We start from the raw sequence: 23696 nt of genomic DNA, 5'->3' as shown, positions 1-23696 counted from the left end.
GTGGATAGCAAGGGTTACACTACTACTTTCTTTGAATATGCTAGAATGGTGCCAACCCTTGCATCACCAGAACCAGTATTGATCTCCCGTTATATCTGGGGATTAATCGAGGAGATTAGGCATGTAGTCAAGGCAGCTAGACCCCAAACCATAGAGGAAGCTGTAGAACTAGCAAATATCTTGACTGATGAATTAGTTCGTATGCGAGAGGAAGACCAGAGGAGAAACCGAGCTCAAAAGCTTACCCAGGAATTCCGCTACGGTAATTCTAACCATGGGAAAAATGTAGGTTCTACCTCTGCACCTTACTACAAGGCCTGCAAGAAGAAGCATTCAGGAAGATGCTCCACCTACTGCAATGACTGCAAGATACCAGGACACAAGGAGGAAGACTGTAGGAAGAAACCTAATAATGGAATGTGCTTCAACTGTGGAGAAAAAGGTCATATCAAGCCGAATTGTCCGAAATTAGTTCTAGCCATGAACAACAAGACTACTAAAAATGCTAGAGCATTTGTGCTGACTGCAGAAGAAGCCAAGATGATTCCGGACGTCATATCTTCCCAAAAGTCCGAGGAGATTAGGCATGTCAGGCGCGCCGTCGTTATCACCGGCCAACTAGCTCATTACTGCACTGAGCGATTATTCATCGACTCGGGCAGTACTTCTGATATCATATACGAGCAGCGCTTCAACCAGTTCGACCAGGAAGATAAAGATCGGTTGCAAGCAGTGGATTACCCGTTGGCCGGGTTCGCAGGGGAAACTGACTTTCCCCTTAGCCAAATTACGTTTCCTGTGCGCCTCACCAGCGGAAGGCACACACGAACAGAAGAGGTAAACTTCATGGTTTTTCCTCATACTTCCAAATATAACGTGCTACTTTGGAGAGAATCCCAAGGTGATTTCAACATGATTACGTCCGTACCCCATTCTGCAATCGGTTTCCCAACCGAAACAGGAGTCGCGATAATCTATGCACGCAGGGAAGTTATGACGTCGGACGAACTGCGTCCGACCAAGATAGCAAGGCCGACCCCCAACGACCAACCAGAAAAATGGGTTCTCAATGCAAAATATTCAGAACAAAAGGTCACGTTGGGCCACACCTTGTCCCCCAACACCAGAGCGCACCTAAAGCAGCTGCTCTTCAGAAACCAAGATATTTTTGCGTGGGCACCCGCAGACATGACCGGGGTCCCACGTGACATTGCGCAACATTTTTTAAATACCTTACTAGGTATCAAGGCGGTGATCCAAGGCCAACGCCACCTTGGATCCGCAAAAAACCAGGCGATGCGTGAGCAGGTCGAAGAACTGCTCTCCGCAGGCATCCTGCGGGAAGTGAAGTACCAGACTTGGTTGTCCAACCCGGTCATGGTAGAAAAACCATCCGTGGGCTGGCGCATGTGTGTCGATTACAAAGACCTCAACAAAGCCTGTCCCAAGGATTGTTACGCACTTCCAGAAATCGACGAAAAGGTCGATAACCTCGCACCATTTCGATGGAAGTGCTTCCTCGATTGTCACAAAGGCTACCACCAGGTGCAGATGGCAATCGAGGACGAAGACAAAACGGCTTTCCGCACCCCTACCGGAAATTACTGCTATACAAAAATGTCGTTCGGGTTGCGCAACCTATCAAAAACTGATAAACGACACTTTACGCGAGCAAATCAGCAAAAGTGGTCGTCATCAGCAAAAGTGGTCGTCAGAAATCTACATGGACGACCTGGTCGTCATGAGCATGGAAGAAGATACCATGCTCGCTGATATCGAAAGAACATTCCAAACTCCGCGAAGCGTCAATATGAAGCTCAATCCAGGGAAATGCTCGTTTGGAATGGAAAAAGGCAAATTCCTTGGATTCATCGTAACCAAAGATGGATTCAAGGTAAACCCGAAAAAAGTTCAGGCAATCGACCGCATGCCATCACCTTCAATGATGAAAGAGATGCAACGACTTGCCGGCAGGCTAGCCGCACTAAATAGATTCTTAGCCAACCATGCAGCTAAATCTTATCCTTTCATCAAGACCCTACGGAACTGTCTTAAGAAAGAACAATTCCAATGGACCGCAGAGGCTGAAGATGCCTTCCGGGAAATGAAGGAGTGTTTGATACAACTCCCAACCCTAACCGCGCCACACAAAGACGAACCACTTATATTATACCTATCCGCCGCAGACAATGCGGTGGGTGCGGTACTAATAGTGGAGCGGGAGGGAGTTCAAACACCCATCTACTACATCAGCAAGATACTCAACGACCCAGAAACAAGATATTCAATAATGGAAAAGTTGGTACTAGCACTAGTACACGCATCAAGACGGTTGCGACACTACTTCGCAAATCACGTCATAACGGTGTTAACCAACTACAGGATCGGCCCTCACGCTAAACTACAAGCCGCGCCCCGCAATCAAAGGCTAGGTTAGCAAAATGGGCAATTGAGCTGGGTGCACTCACGCTAAACTACAAGCCGCGCCGCACAATCAAAGGCCAGGTCCTGGCAGATTTCGTCGCCGAGTTACCGGTAAATCGCATCCAAGAATGCGAAGAAGAACAAAACCCTGCACCACCGCCACCTTCTTCAGAAATATGGGCACTTTTTACCGATGGTGCGTCCAACGAATAAGGTACGGGCGCAGGTCTGCGACTCGTCAGCCCCGACGGCCAGGGGCTTACCTATGCAATCCGCCTTGATTTCAAAAGCACAAATAACGAGGCAGAGTATGAGGCTCTATTGGCTATACCGCAAAAGGAGATACCATGATCCTCTACCTCGAACAAGCCTTGCAACTAAAATCAAAATTCACTTCCTTCAATATCCGCCATATCAACAGAAGTGAAAACAAATCCGCAGACGCACTGTCAAAACTCGCGTACACCAGCTTCCAACACTTGGCAAAGGAGATACGCATTGAAATTCTGCAGAATCCCTCAGTACCCCTATGCCAACTCAATGTCATCCAATACGGTACAACATTCTGGATGACACCAATCATTGCATACTTCCAATCAGGTGTGACTCCCGAAAGCAAGTCAGAGGCACGCAAGTTGCAATACAAAGCGTGCCATTATCAAATGGGAGACGGTATCCTATACCGTAAATCATACCTGTGCCCACTCCTACGCTGCGTCGACCCCCAAGATGCCACATACCTCATGAGAGAGATACACGAGTGAATGTGCGGCATACACGCAGGACCACGTATGGTAGTGGCTAAAATCATGAATGCTGGTATTACTGGCTCGGCATGCACCTGTATGCCGTCAAAGAATTGCGCAAGTGTATTAATTGCCAACGGCATGCCCCCAAAACCTTGCGCCCCAAGAACAACTTGATCCCGGTCTCCACCGCATGGCCCTTTCAGAAATGAGCAATTGACGTGGTCAGACCATTCCTAAACGCACCAGGCGCAGTCAAATTTATCATAGTAGCTGTCGATTATTTCACAAAATGGGTAGAGGCAAAACCTCTTGCCTCAACCACTGCTATGATAACGAGGAAATTCATTTGGGAACACATCATCTGCCGTTTCGGCCTACCAATGTGCATCGTTACCGATAACGGCACCAACTTTGTCGCCGACGAATTTCAAAAATAGCTAGAAGAACTACATATTGAACACATATTCTCCCCCGTGGCACACCCACAAGTGAATTGACAAGTTGAGAGTATCAACAAAAGTTTAGTCGAAGGCATCAAAGTAAGGTTAGGAACAGCCAGGCGTGGCTGGGTCGATGAACTCCCAAGCATTTTATGGGCTCACGAACAAGCCCAAAAACAAGCAACGGGGAAACACCCTTCAGCCTGGTCTATGGCTCAGAAGCAGTAATCCCCGCGGAAGTAGGGCTTCCTTCACCTCGAATGTTGGCTATCAACAGAATAGCCAACGACGAAGCACGCAGACTCGACTTAGACCTCCTAGAAGAACGGCGCGAAAACGCTGCCATCAATGAGGCCAAGTACAAAACCAAGCTTGAAAAATACTATAATTCACGCGTGCGGGTTTGTACATTTAACCCGGGAGACTACGTCATTCACGATAACGAAGCATCTAACGCTGAGCGCCCAGGAAAACTTGCTCCCAAATGGGAAGGATCCTACCTCATCAAAGAGGTTTGGGCAAAGGCGCGTATAAACTACAAACGTTAGAAGGCGAAACTATCGCACGCACATGGAATGCACAACAGCTTAGACGCTGCTACATGTAAGCCATGTTTATTTTTACATTTCCATGTAACCTATCGGGCCGCAGGCCATTTGCAAATAAATAAACGAGCAATTCAATGCAATATTGTTTGTTACTGCTATTACAAATGCGTGTTCCACTTTCGGTATCCGCAAAAACATATTGGCAAAGTCTTCATTCGCGATACCCACACAAAGTGCTAACCACACACAAATATTGTAATAAGCCGGCAAAGGAAAAACATTAAGTATCTACCCGACCGGGTACACAAGTTTTTACAAAACCTACACAATTCCTAAACCCTAACAGGGCAAACGATGGAATTGACTCATACTCATACGACAAAGGTATCGAGTATACTCAACCCCATTCACAATGGGTAGAGTTCCGGATACACAAGTTTTTACAAAACTTACACAATTACTAAACCCTAACAGGGCAAACGATGGAATTTACTCATACTCATACGACAAAGGTATCGAGTATACTCAACCCCATTCACAATGGGTAGACTTCCGGATACACAAGTTTTTACAAAACTTACACAATTCCTAAACCCTAACAAGGCAAACAATGGAATTGACGCATACTCATACGACAAAGATATAGAGTATACTCAACCCCATTCACAATGGGTAGAGTCCCGCATACACACGTTCAAACATGCAAGAAGTAAAAACACTTGTATAAATTGAGCAACAGTTAAACTTTATATTCAAAAAATTCAGGCACCCACGCGGTGCACAATGGATTTACATAAAGTTCCAACATATACAAAAAGTAAAAAAGGGCACGCAGGCCAACCTAAGTCCTATTTTATACCACTGGTACCCGCGCCATCTTGGCCGCCATCAGCAGTATTTTCCTATTCCGCGTCGGTATATAGCATCCGCAACCGGTCTACATAGTCCACTGCATCTAAGCATTCATCAAGCTTCTCAACAGAAGAGAAAGACATGTCATAAAATGATGCAACGGCCGCCTCAAGAAGCGCTTCGGTGTCCACATCACGAAACCCGGATCGTTCATTAGTGTAACCGCCTTGAGACAAAACGTTTATATGGCCGATACAACGGTTATAACCAGCTTTAAAACCAGCATCACGGGCACGCTGCTTAATCAAGTCTATACCAATTGTGGTCTCAGGCGCGTCCATAATAGCTTTAACAATCTGCAACAAAAGAACAATAAGATCATCACGTGCTAATCCAAGTAAATACAAAGGCACGAGATACTTACATGTGCAATACCGTGACTCCGCATCCACTCACGGTCAGCCTCAAGCTGGTTAAACGACGAGGTTAGGGCGTCCCTGGCCTCGACAACCTCGTTAGCCCGCTCTTCCGCTACAGTCACTCGGGCAGTAATGTCTGCAAGCTTGGCCTCACGAGTCTGAACCTCAGCCTTTCAAAAGCAAGAAGTAGTTTGCACAAAATTAGTAAACATTCTCGAAAGGCAGAAGGAAGAATAAAACAGGAAAAGCAAACCATACCTGTAGGCTCACAACGGTCTGGTTTAAGCGAGTGCGGTCAGCATTCGCTTCATTAAGGGCATTGGCAAAACGAGCCCCCGCCTTCTTGGCCTCTTCAAGAGCCTTCGCGTTACAGGCCTCATCCTCCTTAACCCTGCCTGCAGCCGCCTCGGCCGCAGCCTTCTCTTTGGTCAAAGCAGCATTTGCTGCCTTCAGATTGGCCAACTCCTGGTGAGCACGAAACAGATTTTCATTCTGTTTAGCCCAAGATTCTTTCCATGTCTTGCGCTCATTGGAAAGTGTTTTTTCCAATTCTTACGCTCCTCAGAAAGTAACTTGTCAAGAGTACGCACCTGTTTAAGCTCGGCGGTGGCAGCCCACTTCTCAGTCTACTTATGCTTCTCAAAAGCAGCCTTATCTTTTTCAAGCTGCTCCGCACCTGCCCGAGCAGCTCTAACCAACTTCTCCGCCTCAGCCCGCATCTGTGCAGCTTCTTCCTCCCTCCGACTCAACAACTTATAGTACTCCATAATGGCGTTCGCCACTATGGAACTTCCCACAAGCATGGTGGAAAGTTGGTTGATGCGAAGTTCATGGGATGCGGCACGAGCGAGATCAACCTCAAACGGGGTGCCCAGACCACCCAAAATTTCCCTACAAGCGGAAGGATCGTTGGAAATATCATCCCCCTGCATAACAGTCCAGGGGGTCGGTGATAACTTGTACTTCGATCCTGTGTGTAAGTGCGGTAATAATACTCCAATTCAGACTCCCCAGGCTGAATCGGAGGCCCATCATAACTCGCACCACCAGAAGAAGAACCAGTAACCTTCTCACCAGCAGGAGACTTCTGCGGCTCAGCCCAAGATTTTTGCTTCCCAGCATCAGAAAACCGTAGATCCAAATTATCAGCATCATTTGGAGAGATCAAGTTGTTAGAAGAATCAACGGTATCAAATATCTGAGTCGCAACCTTCTACACAGTCTCTTCCGCCCGCACGGTCGGATCGGGCACCACCTTGGCAAAATGTGCCGCAGTTTCCTTCGTAACACCCGCATCCGTAGCTGTGGTATGCGGGGGAGACGGAGTAGCATCAAAAATAGAAAAGTCTTTATCTTGCGGTTCTGCAAAACAGATAAAACAAAAACTATCAGAAAACAAGTGTGCATACAAAACACTTGCAAAAAGTTACACTTACCAGCAGCAACCGCATACTTCTTTTGTGTCAGACCAGCCCTCTTAGCCTGCAGCTTCCGACGTTTCATTCCACCAGCAGCTGTCTGCTCCAGTTTCCTCTTCTCACCAGCAAGGGTGGAACCCGCAGCAGTCCCACCTACAGCCGCACCACCACCTGTAACACCCAAACCCTCAAAGGTATCAGATACTTCCACGTAATCGGTATATCTGCGGTAACAATAACGATAGGTACCTGCGGCTTGGGACACTAAAGGAGGGGCGACAGAACCCTCAGAATTTTTTTACCGCGCCCCCGCGCGGTTTTCTGTGCATGCTTTTTCTCTGCATGCTTCTTAGGGACAGTTTTCACCTCAAACTTCCCCAGAACCCCAAGATCACCTACACATAAACAAGCAAGCAAATTACAATGGTATACTTGACATAAAAAAGTCTTCGATTATAATTTGCCTTGCGGCAGTGGTGCCTTCAGCGCCGCGCAGTCGGAAACGCGGAAGTTTCCAACAATCTTCAGGTTGAAGCCTTCACGTTCCCCGCACTGAAGCAACTCAACCTTGCCTTCAAAGGTTGGATCAAAAATCCTCCACAAACTGACCGCATTCTCTGTGAAAACACATGAAAATTCATGAGTATAAGGAAGCAGGAAAAGCACAAAAGAATGAACATGCTTACCACCACTCTTTTCCCGCAAAACAGGCCTCTCCCTCCTATCAGGCCTGGTCAGCATTATACGCAGCACCCACAACTGGTTATTGTCCAGCCTTTTGAGTTCAATAGGTTTCAGCCTTGGAAACCAATCAACTGTCTTGTCGGTAGCTACAGCAATATCCTCCACAGGGAGGTCCGCATTCACATTCCGCAAAGTCATCTTTGCGGCTACTGCAGCAGCCCTAATGTAGAAAAACTTCGTCTTCCACTTTGTGACACCCTTGGGAGGGGTCATCAGCTTCTTACTTCCGTGTCGTTGATTAAACGAAAAAAACCCGGTGTTCACCGTCAAGTGGTAGAACCGCCGGAAGTTTTCAACAGACACCTCTAAACCATGAGCACGGAAGGTGTATTCAAAATTTCTAATCGTAAACATCACAAACGGACTCAGTTGGGAGATGTGTATCTGATAAAACTCCAGAATTTCGGCAACAAACACCGTTAACGGCAGTCGGAGGTTGCCATCATAAAAAAACTTTGCCCACAGGGTAATATATCCCGCCGGAGCATCGGCACCGGTGTCTCCCTCTTAGGGGTAGATAGCCCCATACTCTTTGGGCATTTGTATGTTGGTCATCAGGTTGTCAAAATAACCTTTTGACCACTTCAACACCGGTAAACCACCACCGACTGCTCCACCATCATCCTCTTCATCTTCATCGGTCGCCGCCAGCGGCCGTTTCTCAGGGTTTTCACCCTCACATTTTGTGGACTTGAGGGTTCAGCCATCAAGATGAAGAAAAGAAAAATGAGGACTAAAACTCAAACCACCTCACCGGAATTTCAGAAAACCTTATCGGAGAAGACAGAGGAATCTTTTTTCTATCACCGGAATTTTTGAAATTTTGAACAAGTGAGGGGAAACCACGAACGGTTTCCCCTTATATACTGATCGCAATTAATGCAGCATGGAAACTGAATCATCACGTTCAAAAAGAGCGAATTATGCGGCAGCACGTGTCAAGCGACGCTTCCGCTGACGGTTAACACGCGCACGTGGCCGCACACGCGCCTGACATAGGAGACGCTTACATTCCTGCTACAGTGCATTTAATGACCTCGGGCAGTGCAAATATCCTTTCATTTCAGCACATGCCAGAAAATCTCACCAACTTCCACCAACTCACACGTGCGCTCAGCCACGTATACAACAAAAAGCGACAACATTATCTAAACACAAGCGGCATGCGGTTTCTCTGGTATACCGCACCATAACCCATACCGCATGTCGTTTTTTTTTACATACCCTTCAAAATAGCTAAAAATTATATCCTTCCATGGTTAAGGGGGTATAAACATGTCCGCACATACGCACGAGCACACGTGGAATATGCGGAACTGACACACATGAGCCCGTACAGGTGTGTCAGATACTCAGAACCAACGTTGTTCTTTGTACTGAACCGCATCTCAGAAACAGGTAAACCGCATTGCCTTCATTCTCTTAAAGCTTCAAATCCCTCCTGTCCGGTTCACAACCACAGAGGGTGCATAAACAACTTCTTCAACAAAAAGGAGGGGAATGTACGTGCACGCACATCAGCAACCCTGACTCCTGATCCTTCAAGAGCCACATCCGAGCAACACACTCGGTTCAAGCGAGTATGAGGTGACAAAACCGTAGACACTCATGAGTCGCTGCGGACACACCCATAGCTCCGCAAATGGTTGCTACGGAAGAGCCACAACTAAGTCATCACATAGATGAACGAAGCTACTTCAAGGAAAACTCCTCGGTATTGGAGCGTGAAGGAAAGTGGCTAAAGAAGAGATGCGGACGAGATCCCCAATGATCATAAGAGATCTCGTCGAACAACAAGCGGGCAAACAGCGGTAACAAGTCTGCTTATGACTTTGCTGCCCCACTTGTGAGACGGATAGAATAAACAATGGTGGGCATTACCATGCCTATGACCATGTTTATTTGACCATTATCCAGATTCACATTGTTCGACCAAACATGGCCAACAATGACGCAAGTATCCAACATTGTTCACCCAACCGTGGCCAACAATGTCAAGCAACGAGGTAACCGCAAAGGACGTGCGGTTACTTGAGAGCTAATTGGAAGAACATTAACACCTCACAAAAGGGATCATCATTACATGTCTAATCACTACTGAAGACCACTTTCTTCTTCATTCACCACCTCAAAGGTTGGTTCGAAGTTTGTGCACATCTTCAACCACCATCTCAGAGGTTGGTTCGAAGTTTGTGCACACCCCTAGCAAGGTCTCAAGGTTGGTTCGACACACCAACAGGTGGCACCCAACCCGAGGCTGAGAATTTCGCATCAGACGACACATTCTCACCGGTACGGAAGAGGCATCACATGACCTTTCCAGATCTCCAGCTTGATTTACAAAGAGCAAAGACCATCTACATGGCCTAGGATCTTCTCCAGACTCCAAACTACCTTCTAGACACCATAGTCCAGTACTCCTCCCACATGCAACTTGCATATGGCAGCAACACTAGACTGGGAGGACTTGAAGGGGTATGGTCCCAGATCTCGCGTCAGCATCGACCGCGAGTGACCATTACCCTTATCAAAACCCCCACTAGCTAACAACCTACCTGTGTCCGTGTGGGAACGCGCCGACACAGTGGTTGAATCCAATCTGCCCAATGATGGAGGAGGACTTACCTGGAATATGAGAATGGTATAGTGATGCGGCATGGCACCGCATCTGGTGTATGAAAACGGAAGCGTCCACAGCGATGCGGCCTAGCACCGCATTCAGTGAACACTTCTATCAATACAAGGGAGCTGGATAACAGCAACAGTCACCACGGACGACGATGCAGCTTGGCACCACATCTCGCGTATTTCTTGATCAAAGAGTGAGAAGCCGGAACGTCTACAGTTACCGCAAACAGCGATGCGGCCCGCACCGCATCCTGTACACTCAGCAAGTGGGACTGACACCACAGAGCAAGTAGCACCAATGGCAGCCGCCTGTCAGGTCTACATAAGCGACAGACTGACGTGGCGTCACCTCCACAGCCGACATGCCTGACACACCTGCAAAGGTGCAGCATGCCGTCAATCTATCCATCCACCTCCTCCTTCACTCCTCGGCTATAAATACAAACCCCAAACCAGGTTTGAGGGATCTCTTGACAACTCTCTCACTACTACTACTATCATACTTTGCTTCCCAAGCAGACTACTAATTCTCACGCCGGAGAGTGGTAACAAGGAGCACCCCCCACCCCATCCTCCTTTTTACGAGTCACGGTTTGTTTCCTTGTGCAGAAGATCAACCGGCAGGCGATCCAGACAGCGATCCTCGAGAGGAAGGGATTAACCCTTCTTGACGAGACCAGTGTGTTAATCCCGCCCGGTTAACCATTGTTTCATCAGATTTCAATCTTTTCTTTCTAACAATGGGCTCTAGAACCATATACTGATTACCTAATTCAGTTATGGTTCAAAACCGAACCAAAAATCATCAAATATGTAACTCGATTTAGTTTTCGGGTTAATTCGTTTGAAACTGAATATTGAACACCGGATTACAAGTCTCGTATCAAGAGAATGTAAGAATTTGTAAAACATAACTTGAAGACTTATCATCAACTCCATACAGGAAGCATTTTGGAAAAACTATGCTTATGGACGGTGCATCGCCCACGTCTCTTGTGCCCTGTTTGAACACAAATGTTTTCAGAGGCATGCACCGTATGTTGATAATATTATTGTTGTGTATCTTCCTTTCTTCGGAATTGAAAATCACTTATTATATATGGAATGATTTAAAACTCCTTGCATATTTGAGAAACTAAACCCATTGCTCAATGATCAGATCTATTCAGTCATATTTGAGAAACTCAACCCATTGCACTCGACCCTCTAATTTGTTCCAAGTACTACTCAATTGCATAAGGTGCCGCCGCATCAGACCGCACGTGCGCATCATAGATCGCATCACAACAATGCAATCTCATCACCGCATCAATTGCATCACGCATTATGCGCTCTTTGATGCACACATTTTATAACCAAGACGAAAGCTAACCGCTCCGGTCACGTTTGATGTCAAAGAGGACAGCAATCTCTCTTATGGAGTATGAGCTGGTAAATGTTCTGCTTTTACTATTTTGTAAAAGGAAGTCTCGATGTGGCTTAAAAAATGTGATCAAGATCATTTTTATGTTTGTATCTTGTAGATGATGAATGAATTTGCTACCAAAGTTGTCTTTAACAGTTTGTTGATATATAATATGATTAGTTGATTACTGATTACTAAAACAAATTTAACTAACAAAATTCCATATATTCAACAGATTATTTCAAAAGTTAAAATGATAATTGTAATTAACTCATTTGAGCTGCAAAAACATGAGTGGATTTATAAAAGAATGTCACATACGCAACTTTAGTAGCAAATTGACCATTTTTTAACGTTAAGTTTTATGTTTTGACCCTTAACCATTTTTTGCCAAAACCCGTGCTATCCTGAACCAAAATAGCCCTTTTTTTTTTCAAAACAACCCGTTCTGACCTGAACCAAATAAACTTTTTTTTTTTTAAAACAACATGTCCTGATCCGAACCCGTTCTGGCCAGTTACCCTGCTTGACCCAACCCATCCGTTTTGCCAGGCCTAATAACGAGTGACCGGCTTTTTTGAACCATTATACTTAGTTTTTCTTTTTTCTTTTTTTTTTTTTTGTTTCAAACAAAAGTTTATATAGATCACATTATCTACCAAATAATAATTCACTTATGAGTTTGTATATAGTGTGACACTGTGTATATAATAAAACATCATGAGTAAGAAAAAAAACCTTGACTTCTGGACATCGAAGCAGTCTGTAAATTTAACCAAATCGCAACAACCATGAACTATTCCGAGAGGGTTTGTAGCTGCCATCGATCTCAATAAATTCAGAAAATCTACAGCTACGATTCATAGGCCTGTTTGGAGTAATCTGTTCTTGAATCCTCAGTTATGTCTTAGAGGCCAATTTGATAGTTCAAAAGAATTTCTGGAAGATGATTGTGTTGCAGATGATAATAGATCACTGGTTCTCGAAGTTCTAGATGCAGATTCTGGTGTCGATGAAAAATTTATAAGGCCATAACCGGATTCTGTGGCAGATGAGGGATGATCAGTTTTTGATATCTTGGGACATGTGTGTTTTCCGAGGTAAGTGATGTCAAATGTAGACGGGTCTTCGCTAGATCTTTGAACTTGTTTAGTTGCACAACAACCGTGTGTGTTACGGTACGTGCATCTGTAATATTCTCTGCAAATTTATAAATTGTAATGTGAATTGGATAAACTGCGTAAAATATGTAGTAATAGAAAGACGGATAAACTGAAGAGGTTAAAGACAAACCTGTGGTATTTGGCATTAAGGATTTCCTTTTGGCCATACTTCCTCCACATATAACCGTCATTCGGGGGCACTTCAAGCCCTATCTCCCGGTTCACCTTCACTTGGTGCTTCCACTTAACGGTGCTACTACTGCTACTTTTTCTGCATACCATCACTTGATCAATATGAATGTTTTACGTACGACCATCACTTGATCAATATGAACACACCAACGCACGCATGCCCGCCCGCACGCACAGACACACATACACACATACGCACATACGCACACACACACGGGACATTATGTTGAGAATTGCGAGAACCGCATAATGCATGTGTACATAATGCATTGCTGATAATTAAGTTAGGAATGAGCATTTCGGAACTGGTACACAAAAATACCGGTACCGAAAAAATACGGTACCCACTTTTTGGCAGTTTTTGGGATCGGTATTTTCGGTTCGGTACATGTTCGGTACAGTACCGGTATTTAACCGATTTTGCCTTCAAATACCGTACCGAGCATTTTCGGTACCGGTATCCAATTTTGGAAATTTTCGGGATCGGTATTTTCAGTACCGGTACCGAGCTCATCCGTAAATCAAGGTAGGGGAAGAGAGAAAATGTGGCGGTTACGTAACCGTCTTATGTATGACATTCAAAGCACCAAGTGCAATGTATTATGTGGTTCTTGAAGTTCCCAACATATTTCTAGAGTCTGATTTGAACACTACCGTATAATCAGACGCGTTATTTTCAGAGCTAACATTATGTTGAGAACTGCGAGAACCGCATAATACAGTTGTACATCATTGCAGATAATCAAGGTATACATTATAAACATAGACAGACATTTGATTGATAACTTACTGCTTCCTAGAGGCATCTTTTTTATTAGAATCCTTGGTGTCCGAATCATCATTATATGGCCCGCCATTCAACGATTCTGACATTCTGATTCCCGTTCCAGCATGCCGTGAGAGGGCCTCATCATCAGAGTTGGTGATGTTGTGAGTTGACAGTTCTTCCGTTTCATTAGAAGAAGCTGGCAAATTTAGATCTATGTCAAGCATCTTACAATGATCTGTACCTTTCGTTAACTTGCTGCTATACAGACACTGGTGATTGCCTGATGAGTTCATATTCATTTGCAAAGCTGGTCCCAAACACAAGGTTAATTCTTCTATCATCACATAATTTAACTTTGAAATTTTTACACTTTTTTCTACTTATAAACAGAAAATCATTCTAGATTCAACATGCATGACTGGACCTCCTACTTTTGAATCAATTCAACATGAATATCCTTTGTAGACTCGAAAGCACATACTCTAAAGTCGATATTTTATCAACGATGAATCGAACATAAATTTCTCGGATGTTGTCTTTAAATGTGACTTAACCATAAGCTACTGCACACATATGTAATAAGTTGATTCTTTTCGACCGACCAGTAATATAAAACATTGTTGTTTTTGAAATCGGTCAAGGATATAAAAGTCAACAAGTGAAACGGGAGCATTTCGTCTCAGTGATCAATCTGCCAGCCGAAAACGTGGACGGATTTAAAAACGGGACTTACTATATAGCAGGGGAAGTAATAAATTTAACTTCCTCAAAGCGAAACAAGTCTGTTTAACTTACCAAGAAGGCAAGAATTTCCTTTCTTTCCAAAAAACTAAGTTTATGCTCTAAATATAAAAACTCTGAAAATCTTTGATCTTTTATAGGCATAAACAGTAAATCACTACATAATAACTATGAATATGCTATATATAAATCTATAATCTATTTAAAAGAAACTTTTACACATTATCATTAAGATTCTTTTGAACTAAATTTTCCAACCACGGGAAGATTGTAATATAGTGACCCGAGTATCAAACCCTACGAACTCTTGACAATATTCATCTTATACAAGGCAGATCCTAGAGTTAGCAAACACATACTTGAAGTAGCGGGAAAGCGAGGAAGAAAAGGGACCAACTTAAAAAGAGCATAACTATGGCTACGCTTGGAGTTACGGGGCCCAAAAGCAAGGACTCGAAACCGCCATCATTTAGAACCCTAACATCGATATTAAAGATTTTCCCCAACTTCAGCAATAATTGTTTGTTTCCTTTTCATATGTAAAACGCGCGAATCTTGGGTCGAGTAATTTGCGCGTTTATTTTGTTTTTTAAAACAGAATTTGTGTTTTATAACAGTCCATAGGGTTTTAAAAACAGAAAGTTAGTTTGATGATTTGTGTTTTCCATTTTTGGGCTCCCTCCCTATCTAATGAAATGATTTCAGTATTATTATTATATAAGATAGCATATGTTGTTCCTTTGAGATTATTATCTGTTTATTTGCTTCCACTCTCACACTACACTCCTGACTCCCCTAATTGGAAATTAAAATAACAGCTACTGACAGATGCATTAACATTCATAACAGATAAAGGTCAAACATATCAATTGAGAACAATTACCTCACACAAAAAATGCAAATAAAACCACGTCTAAATAACCTTTCATCACATAGATAGTGATACTATGCTTGATTCTAATTCTCAGTTCTAACTATATTCAAAAGTAACAACGAATCAGCTGCAAACAGTATCAATAATTCAGTATCGCCCATCCAATCACAGCAGTTATTATGTATTTCACTATCGTCATCAAACTTAAACAGCAAAGTAATTCTAAACAGAATATGATGTCACCTGTGAATAGCAGAGGATTGAATCTCAGCAGAAAAGCCTCGTTCGAAGGTCGGAGAAGAAAACGGAAGAAAAGATCCGGTGCGGCTGATCGAAAGATGCAAAGAGGTTCCGTTTCATACTCTTTAATACCTTTGACTTTGATTAAACCCCAATCAAATCTTCATTTTTATTTAGTTAAACTAATTTAACTTATGTTTATTATTTTGTATTGATTGATGATAAACAAGACCATTTTCCTCTTCTTTTCACACCACCCTTTTTATAATATGCATATATAATAATTAGATTAGGTCACAACAAAAGTTCTAAAATAACAAAGGTGTGAGTCAAGACTTTGATGGGTGTTTAGGATTGTTTCTTTGTTTTAATTTAGAGTAAAATGTTCTGATGCTCCATGTCATTTTGTAAAAGAACACATATATTTCTCAACTTTGAGAAATTACATCGGTGCTCTTGGTTGTTACTCAGATGGTCCTACACTTTGAATGGTAGTTAACTCATCCAGTTAAGTACATATGAATTGACTTTTTTACCCTTAATAAAAAAACAAAACTAAAAGAATATAAAAAAAAATTAAATATGATAAATTAGTTACTATAGCCCACCATTTTTTAACCAATAATCTTCCACCCAACCCACTAGGGGTGTTCAAAATCGGATATCCGAAAATTCGGATATCCGAAATTCGGATATCCGAAAATTTCGGATAATGGATTTTGATATCCGAATTCGTATCCGAAAATTCGGATATCCGAACTTCGGATATCCAAATTTTCGGATACGGATTCGGATATCGAATCGGATATCCGAATTTTGAAAGAAAAAAAAATCAACATTGAATAAAAGGAAACCTAATTTAAATTTAAGCAAACGAACAGGTAAGAAACTAAAATTGAGATTTCTTTTACTTTCAAAATCAAATTATAACCTTTCTTGTTTCAATATGAAACAATGCAGAATGTTTGTGTGAATCGATACAATACATTTTCATCAATTTATTGCTTTTATTTAACTTTATCAACTAAATACCCAAATACCTAAGGGTTTCTCTCAACTAGCAGCAGATGCTCTAATTTTCTACATTTAGCCTTTCTCAACACAATCAAAATCAAACAGATTCAGTCGAAACTTGTAAGATCAGAACATAAATGAGTGATTTTAGGTTGAAATCGCTTGCTGCTAGTTCGTATCAGTTTCATAATAGATGTGAAATCGAGACCAGCAGATGTGAAACCAAGAGCATATTTGTGAGATTAAGCGTCGAATCCGACGTCGGTGTTCAACATCTTGTGCAGAGGTGACGTTGACCTGTTGATGTGTTGATGGGCTGAAAGAAAGTCACAAACCCCAGAGATCGATGGCTGAAGGAGATGCATAATGGAATATAGATGTGTGGTTGTGTATTGTGTAGTGGCGGCTGAAAAGGATGGATAGAATTAGGGTTTTCAAACAAAACTTATTATATATATTTAAAAATTCAAAAATAATATTATTTAATATTCGGATATCCGAAATATCCGAAAATTTTGAATATTACTATCCGAATCCGAAATTTCGGATATCCGAATTTTCGGATATCCGAAATTTCTGATATCCGATTTTTCGGATAATTTGGATTCGGAATTTCGGATAATTCGGATTCGGTTTCGGATTCGGATATTTTTGCACACCCCTACAACCCACCATATATTTTCATCTTCATCTTAAACAACACCCACGCCTCCACTGCAACCAATCCCCACCATAATTCTATAACCAGAATGCATCATCAGAATCATGAGTTTGACGTCCATCAGCAAAACACCCATCCCATCCCCACTTATTTTCGCCGATGATAATTAAGTAACCTGAAAAACGAGCTTGCCACTATCTTCCCAGCCTGTAACACCTTGAAAATTTGTGTCCACTAAAGTATAAACACGTGTCATAAGCTCTGAACGTGAGAAAGAATACTTTGGAGGGACTAAAGTTGACAAAACAGGGAAACTATGTGAATATAAGGGTCCAAAGTGTCAACAATGGATAAATATATTCTAAAATAGCCCTACATAATGTTTTTACCTTCCAACGAATAAATCATGGATCATGCGAAGCGAAACATAAAGGAAAGTGAGGAATTACAAACTACAGGGGCTAAAAGTGTCAACATGTGCAAAGTATACCTCTGAGTGACCTTTTGGCAGACCCGAAGCTTTGTAATGGTAAAATATACTCACTAGAATATGTGGTTAAAATTTCATAAAGTTTCGTTATCGTATGAGAAAGTTATGATCAAATTCGTGTTCGAGGGGTTAAAAGCGTCAACTTTGAATTCTATGGCCTTATGAGTGGTTACAAGGTTAGTCAAGGACTTAACCAAGTTAGTAAATGTCCCAAGGCCCTTAAAAATCAAGTTTGGAGGCTGAAATGGCAATTTAGAAGCTCAAAACCACGTTACAAAGGACCAGGGACCAAAAGTGCAAACTTTGAAACTTGTTTGGCAGGTTATACAGGTCAGGCGGCCCGCGTGAGAACCCCTGGTAACCCCAGGCGGGCCGCATCAGACTGCCAGCATCAGAATTCTTGGACAGATGCTTGTAAAAGTTGTGTAACCGACTTAAGGGGCTTGTTTTGCATACCATGGGTTGCCCCAACCAGTTTTCATGCATTAGGGACATGTGGGATGATCTTACAACAAGTGTAGACTTGTTTGGCAACATCCTAGGAGATCAATTTCACTATATAAGGCACTTGAAGTTGTAACCATTTGATCACCCACTTTCAAAAGTTCACAAGTGCACTCCTGGAGTTCTCTGGATAGCAAGCACTCTTCCTTAGGCTCTCTAATCTCAATTAGGACTCTTGTAAGTGTCCTTAACCCTTCCTAATTCGTTTTAGCTTAGTTAATTAGCTAAAAGTCAAACCGTCGTAATTAAGGTTTGACTTCGTGATTAATTAAAATGTACTCTGTCAAATCACGAATTAAAAGTACCTTTAAGTAGGTAATTATGTGGGTAACAAACCCTTAAAAGGGTATTTCTAGATTCCCACTCTAACTATGTTAATTGTCGAGTCAAAGCTTATTATAAAAAGTCAACGGAAAGGTTATTTGCGAATTAATACATAATTAGCAATGTAGGATGCATGCAACCTGTTTAATCATTAAAATAACTTGGTAATTAATGTAAGAACATGTTCCAACATGTTCAACTCGACAATTTTCAGCTTAGGCTCGGTTTGGAACCGAAAGTCGCAAAGTTTGACTTCTGCTTTGACTTTCAGTTCTGACCCGTTTAAGCCAAGATTAGGATTGCCTTAGAGCTTCTTTTGTACCTATTTACATGTTAGTATAACTCTCTGAGATTATACAACTTGGTTCATTAGATATCCTTTTCACATGCATGTTTCCGTTAATCGCTTATATGTTGACCATTATGCCCATTTGACCTTAAAACGTGATTTTTGAAAATGTAAAAGGGTAGGCACCTTAGCTACTGATTTATAAACTTGCACCCAAAATTTGAAGTCAGTTTGAGATCTAGATTAAGAGTTATGCTCAATAGCGTAATTAAGAGCTTCTTTAATAATTAAATGGCGTAAATTACGTATAGCCTATCAAAACCCAAATTTTTATACCAAACTTTTTACCACTGTTATAAAGTAATATTTTGGGATTATTGGAGATTTTTATTTATTTTTACGCTGAGCATAACTTAGGGTTCTAAGATTTATTCGGTTTATGCCGGTTTTGCCCTTTTTAGCCATAAAATGAGTTTTACAAATCCTTTTGACCTCAAACCAATTTCTACTGATTTGTTATGAAAAATAAATTATTTTGAGCCTTTTGGAATGTTAAAAATATCAGCTTTTTACAGAAAACCCGGAAATTGCTCCAAATCGCCTTTTTTTTGGCATTTTTAACGCATAAGTGTGCACTAGAACCTATTAAGCATATGGGTTTGAACCTACTGATGTAATTAGTATATTTTTATATTTTAAACAGTAGGCAAATGTTTTGAACTCAGAATTCCAGAATTGACCTTTTAGGCACATGTGAAATTACCAAAATGCCCTTACGGTGCATAATAAGGTTAAAGATAATAAATTTCACATAAATTTGATACCCTACTGTTATAACTTAGTAAATTAAGTATATTTACTAATTTAATCAGACCTGTAACTCAGGTTATCATTTTAACCCCTTTTACACCTTATAAAATGACCAAAACGCCCTTTTGAGGCATAGTTTTGGTTTATAATCATTTGGGGCATAATGAAAGGTATCATTCTGATATCACAACATATTTTAAGCATATTGACTTCAGAAACTTGTATCTGACTCTTATGGTTACTCGTTACGCATTATACGCGTTCGGATCGGCTTATGTGACTAGTTTGACCATTTTAGCCGAAACGGGTCAAACCATATCTTTTTGGTCTCAAAATCCAGAATGTGATTATGTTACCCATATAAAACAAGTGTGCAAGCTTGTTGGGACAAAACCACATTCTAAAACGGTCTTCGCCTTATTGTGCGTTTAAAACCGTAATCTTTATATAAAACTAACCGGTCTAAGCTTAAGACCCGTTAGGATTCTAATAGGTTATCAAAACCTTAATTTCCAGATCTAGGAGCCCAGTAAAAGCTACTTGCACTCGTTATATTTGGTTTATACTTGCTCAGGTAAATACGTTTAACTTATTTTCCCTATACGGGCTTGGGATACGGTATATAAAATACCTTTTGGTCGGGGAATTGACCTTAACCGGTCTTGGTTATGTGCAGTCAAATTAACCCGTTTGAAAATGTTGTTTTGTTTGTTTAACGCCTTTGGGGGCTTAATGACCATGTCTCGGATATCCTTGGCATCATTCAAAGAATGGCCACGACCTTAGCACTCGGGTGTAGGCGTACACCCGTAGTGTTGTACAACATGTATAATCGTCGGTACGAGAGAAGTCTCGCGGCGGAATTATATTAAGTGGTGTGTCTATTAATCTTTAACCCGGCATGACCCGGGCTACCGAACGCAGAACGAACATGTAATTCTTTTACAAGATTATTAAGCAAATAATTATCCCAAGTTATAAAAAGTTTTATGCCACGAGCATTTAAATCAATTTTAAACATTTTCAAAATGAGTCAGTTGAATTGTATTTACCAGTGTAAACTGACGTATTTTCCAAAAAGACTAAGTGCAGGTACTACGCGTAATAGGCTGGTCACTCCTTAAGCATCCATAGAAGTCTCGCAAGCTTAGGATGCATGAAGTCTGTTGAAATGAAGTTTCCTTTTTATTTGATTCTGCCTGTGGATTCTATTTCGACATTTTGTGATACTCGAATATTACAATAATTTAAGTTGAAATGAATCTATCTTTGCTTCCGCTGTGCATTATAATTTATGTTGTTTGACTATGATGATATCAACTACGTCACGATAATCCCCCACCGGGCCCACCGGTGACACGTGGAAATTAGGGGTGTGACAGGTTGGTATCAGAGCCAACACTGAGTGAATTAAACACTAGCCTTTTGTGTTTAGTCTCAGTGCACGAATTGCACATTCTTCGATTTCCGAGTCTAGACAAAGAACATAGGACAAACTCTGTTTTGTTTTATTTTTGGGTCTTATTATTATATGTTGTTGTTGTTATCTAAAACTTGTATGCAGGTCAACATGCCACAAAGATTTCTTCGCGGTCGAGGCAAAGGACCAGTCACGGGTCACGATCACGAAGCCGGGCCTTCGCACAGGCGTACCCCATCCATTACCATGAGCACTAGTCCACAAGAGCCGTGGAGGCTCTATGTTGAACCCGGGAGACGGTCAGTTTCCCTCAGCTCTTCACCTTCTTACCAGCATTCCTTTGGGCCTCAATCGGAAAATGAGCCCAACGAGCAACCACCCTCTTTTATACCCTTGCAGAGATCCAACTCTCACCACTCCTTTGGTGACCCAACCCCAACCTTCCAGAGCCGGTTCAACCCGGCTAATATCTTTCCAGAACTCGTGGGTCCTAACCCACTAGGGCCTGAGGATCATTTCCCAGGTGACTACGCTGATGACATGGACGAAGACACGGACCCCGTGGAGCCCGCGTCTGGAACACCCAACCACCCGATGGAGATCTCTGACGGGTCATCTTTTCACGGATCGCCTTATCGCGGTCCGGACAGCTACGAGGAGAGATTCCGGAACATCGACTGGTATTTTACCCCCTCACACCACTCCTCTCCATATCAGCAGCAGCAGCAGCAACAACATCAACAGGATCCTTCTTAGGATTCTCGTTTTGTGGCAGTCACTCCGCCACCACCACCACCAGTGGAACAGCAGCCGCCTCCGGAGCCACCGAGGCGGAGGAGGTCAAACGCACGGATGTCCGTGCGAGGGGGTGTCCGCATCAGCACTCCCCAACCATCAAGTGGCAGCCATTATCCGCCACTCCAGGAGGAAGAAGAAGAACCACAGATGGGGGTTCCATCAAACCCCATTCCAGATGTCAACTCAGTGCCTGGGGCGCCTCCGTTGGGTTTTGACAACCCAATTCCTGCTTATTCCGTGGCATACAACCCGTTTGAAATGCCGGGCCACAACAACTTTAATTATGCGGAGGTCGATCCATATCAAGTAGCTCGGGACTAAAACGCTCTTCACCCTGAAGGGCCATACGGAGGACCATGGACCACTGGTTACCCAACTTACGGGTACCAGCATCCACCTATGTACCAGCCGCCGCAGCCACAGCTTATCCCGCCGGAGCGTCAGCAGGAGGTTCTTGATAGATTGAACCAGGTCGAACGAGAAGTTCGAGAAGACCGCAGAGAGCGGCAAGGCTTCTTCAAGGGTCTGTCAGACTTGCTAAAGGGGAAGTCCAAGAGGAGGGGTCACTAAAGACCTTGTTGTTTAATTGCTTAGTTGTAATCAGTCCCTGCGTGGACTTGTTGTTTCTGTATTCAGCTCCTGCGCGAGCTTGTCTTTTTGTATTCTGCCCCTGCGTGGGCATGTCTTTCAGTTAACCCCTGCGTGGGTTTGTTTGTTGTTTTGTCTGTTTATTTGTTTGTTGTATTTCGCCCCTGCGTGGGCATGTTATTTGTAGAAGTCCCGTTTAGGGCAAGTATTGTACTGTTGAATCTTTATTAGTGAAATGTTGCATTTAAATTTTCATGATTGTTGTTATAAATAAGTATATAAACTTAAAATAAAAAAGGTAAAAATGAAAATAACATTTCCTAAATTAAAGAAGACCTACCATTAATATAAAATGGCAAAATCTAAAAAGGGACAAGACCTAGCCACGTGTCATTTTAAGACAAGGCCAAGATGGTATCTCCATAATTAGCTTCAGGTCCATAATTAACGTCTCAACTTAGGATTGATCTGCGTTATAAAGAGAATCTAAGGGGTAAAACCTAGCCACGTGTCGTTGCAGACATGGCCAAAATGGTAGAACCTGTCTAGAAGATTCCAAATTCTGTTAACATCTGTAAGTATGTTAACATACTGGGCAAATTGTGACACAGTAAAAGTCACATAAGCCATTATTGAAAATTGGGTTAATTTAAAATTCCCTGTAAGTAAATATCCATTCCTTGGGAATGAAGTACCTACGGGTAACAATTAATGTCCTAGGGACTAAGAGACAGTTTGAGTCTGCAACTCACTGTCTAGAATAAGGTAATGAACTGTGATTCAGACCCTAATACCTCGATTCTGTAAGAATCCGAGTTATAAACTAACACTGTCCTTGTGACTAAGTTATATGTTAATTCTTAACTATAATATAGGATTATAATACAGATCCTGAATTAATATTTGATTATTAAATTAACCTGCAATGGCTATTTAAAACCATGGTTAATAAAATATATAAAATACTGTAATTAGCTGTTAAATAAAACCTTGCCCATTATTGTTTATATGTAGCAATTGAAGCTACATGGCGGGGTCGGATGAAGTGAATAGTCGTCCGGTGGAAAACCACGATAACGCAAAGATACAGTTAACTGGTGCGGAGTTGAAAGCACTGGTAGATGATGCGGTTACAAAGGCATTAGAAAGACAGTACAGTGAGTACAGCGGGACCCATAGTAGGACCCTGTCT

General features: G+C 42.3%; 2 protein-coding genes across 2 annotated transcripts; both read right to left on the bottom strand.

The window, feature by feature from the left end:
- Positions 1–5012: 5012 nt before the first annotated feature.
- On the bottom strand, positions 5013–6199 carry LOC118479604. Its single transcript, XM_035974211.1, has 4 exons — positions 6109–6199; positions 5691–5983; positions 5438–5602; positions 5013–5369 (listed from the first exon to the last, which is right to left on the bottom strand). The coding sequence occupies exons 1-4, from the start codon at positions 6197–6199 to the stop codon at positions 5064–5066; spliced, it is 855 nt and encodes a 284-aa protein (XP_035830104.1). The 3' UTR covers positions 5013–5063.
- A 6079-nt stretch (positions 6200–12278) lies between these two features.
- On the bottom strand, positions 12279–15773 carry LOC110865300 (probable WRKY transcription factor 41). The gene is made up of 4 exons (XM_022114545.2): positions 15610–15773; positions 13773–14058; positions 12921–13061; positions 12279–12827 (listed from the first exon to the last, which is right to left on the bottom strand). The coding sequence occupies exons 2-4, from the start codon at positions 14048–14050 to the stop codon at positions 12524–12526; spliced, it is 723 nt and encodes a 240-aa protein (XP_021970237.1). The 5' UTR covers positions 14051–14058; positions 15610–15773; the 3' UTR covers positions 12279–12523.
- Positions 15774–23696: the final 7923 nt, after the last annotated feature.

Source organism: Helianthus annuus, chromosome 6, assembly GCF_002127325.2.
Source record: "Helianthus annuus cultivar XRQ/B chromosome 6, HanXRQr2.0-SUNRISE, whole genome shotgun sequence".
In the NCBI taxonomy this organism is placed as follows: Eukaryota; Viridiplantae; Streptophyta; class Magnoliopsida; order Asterales; family Asteraceae; genus Helianthus; species Helianthus annuus.
This window is presented reverse-complemented; position numbering and strand designations above follow the sequence as displayed.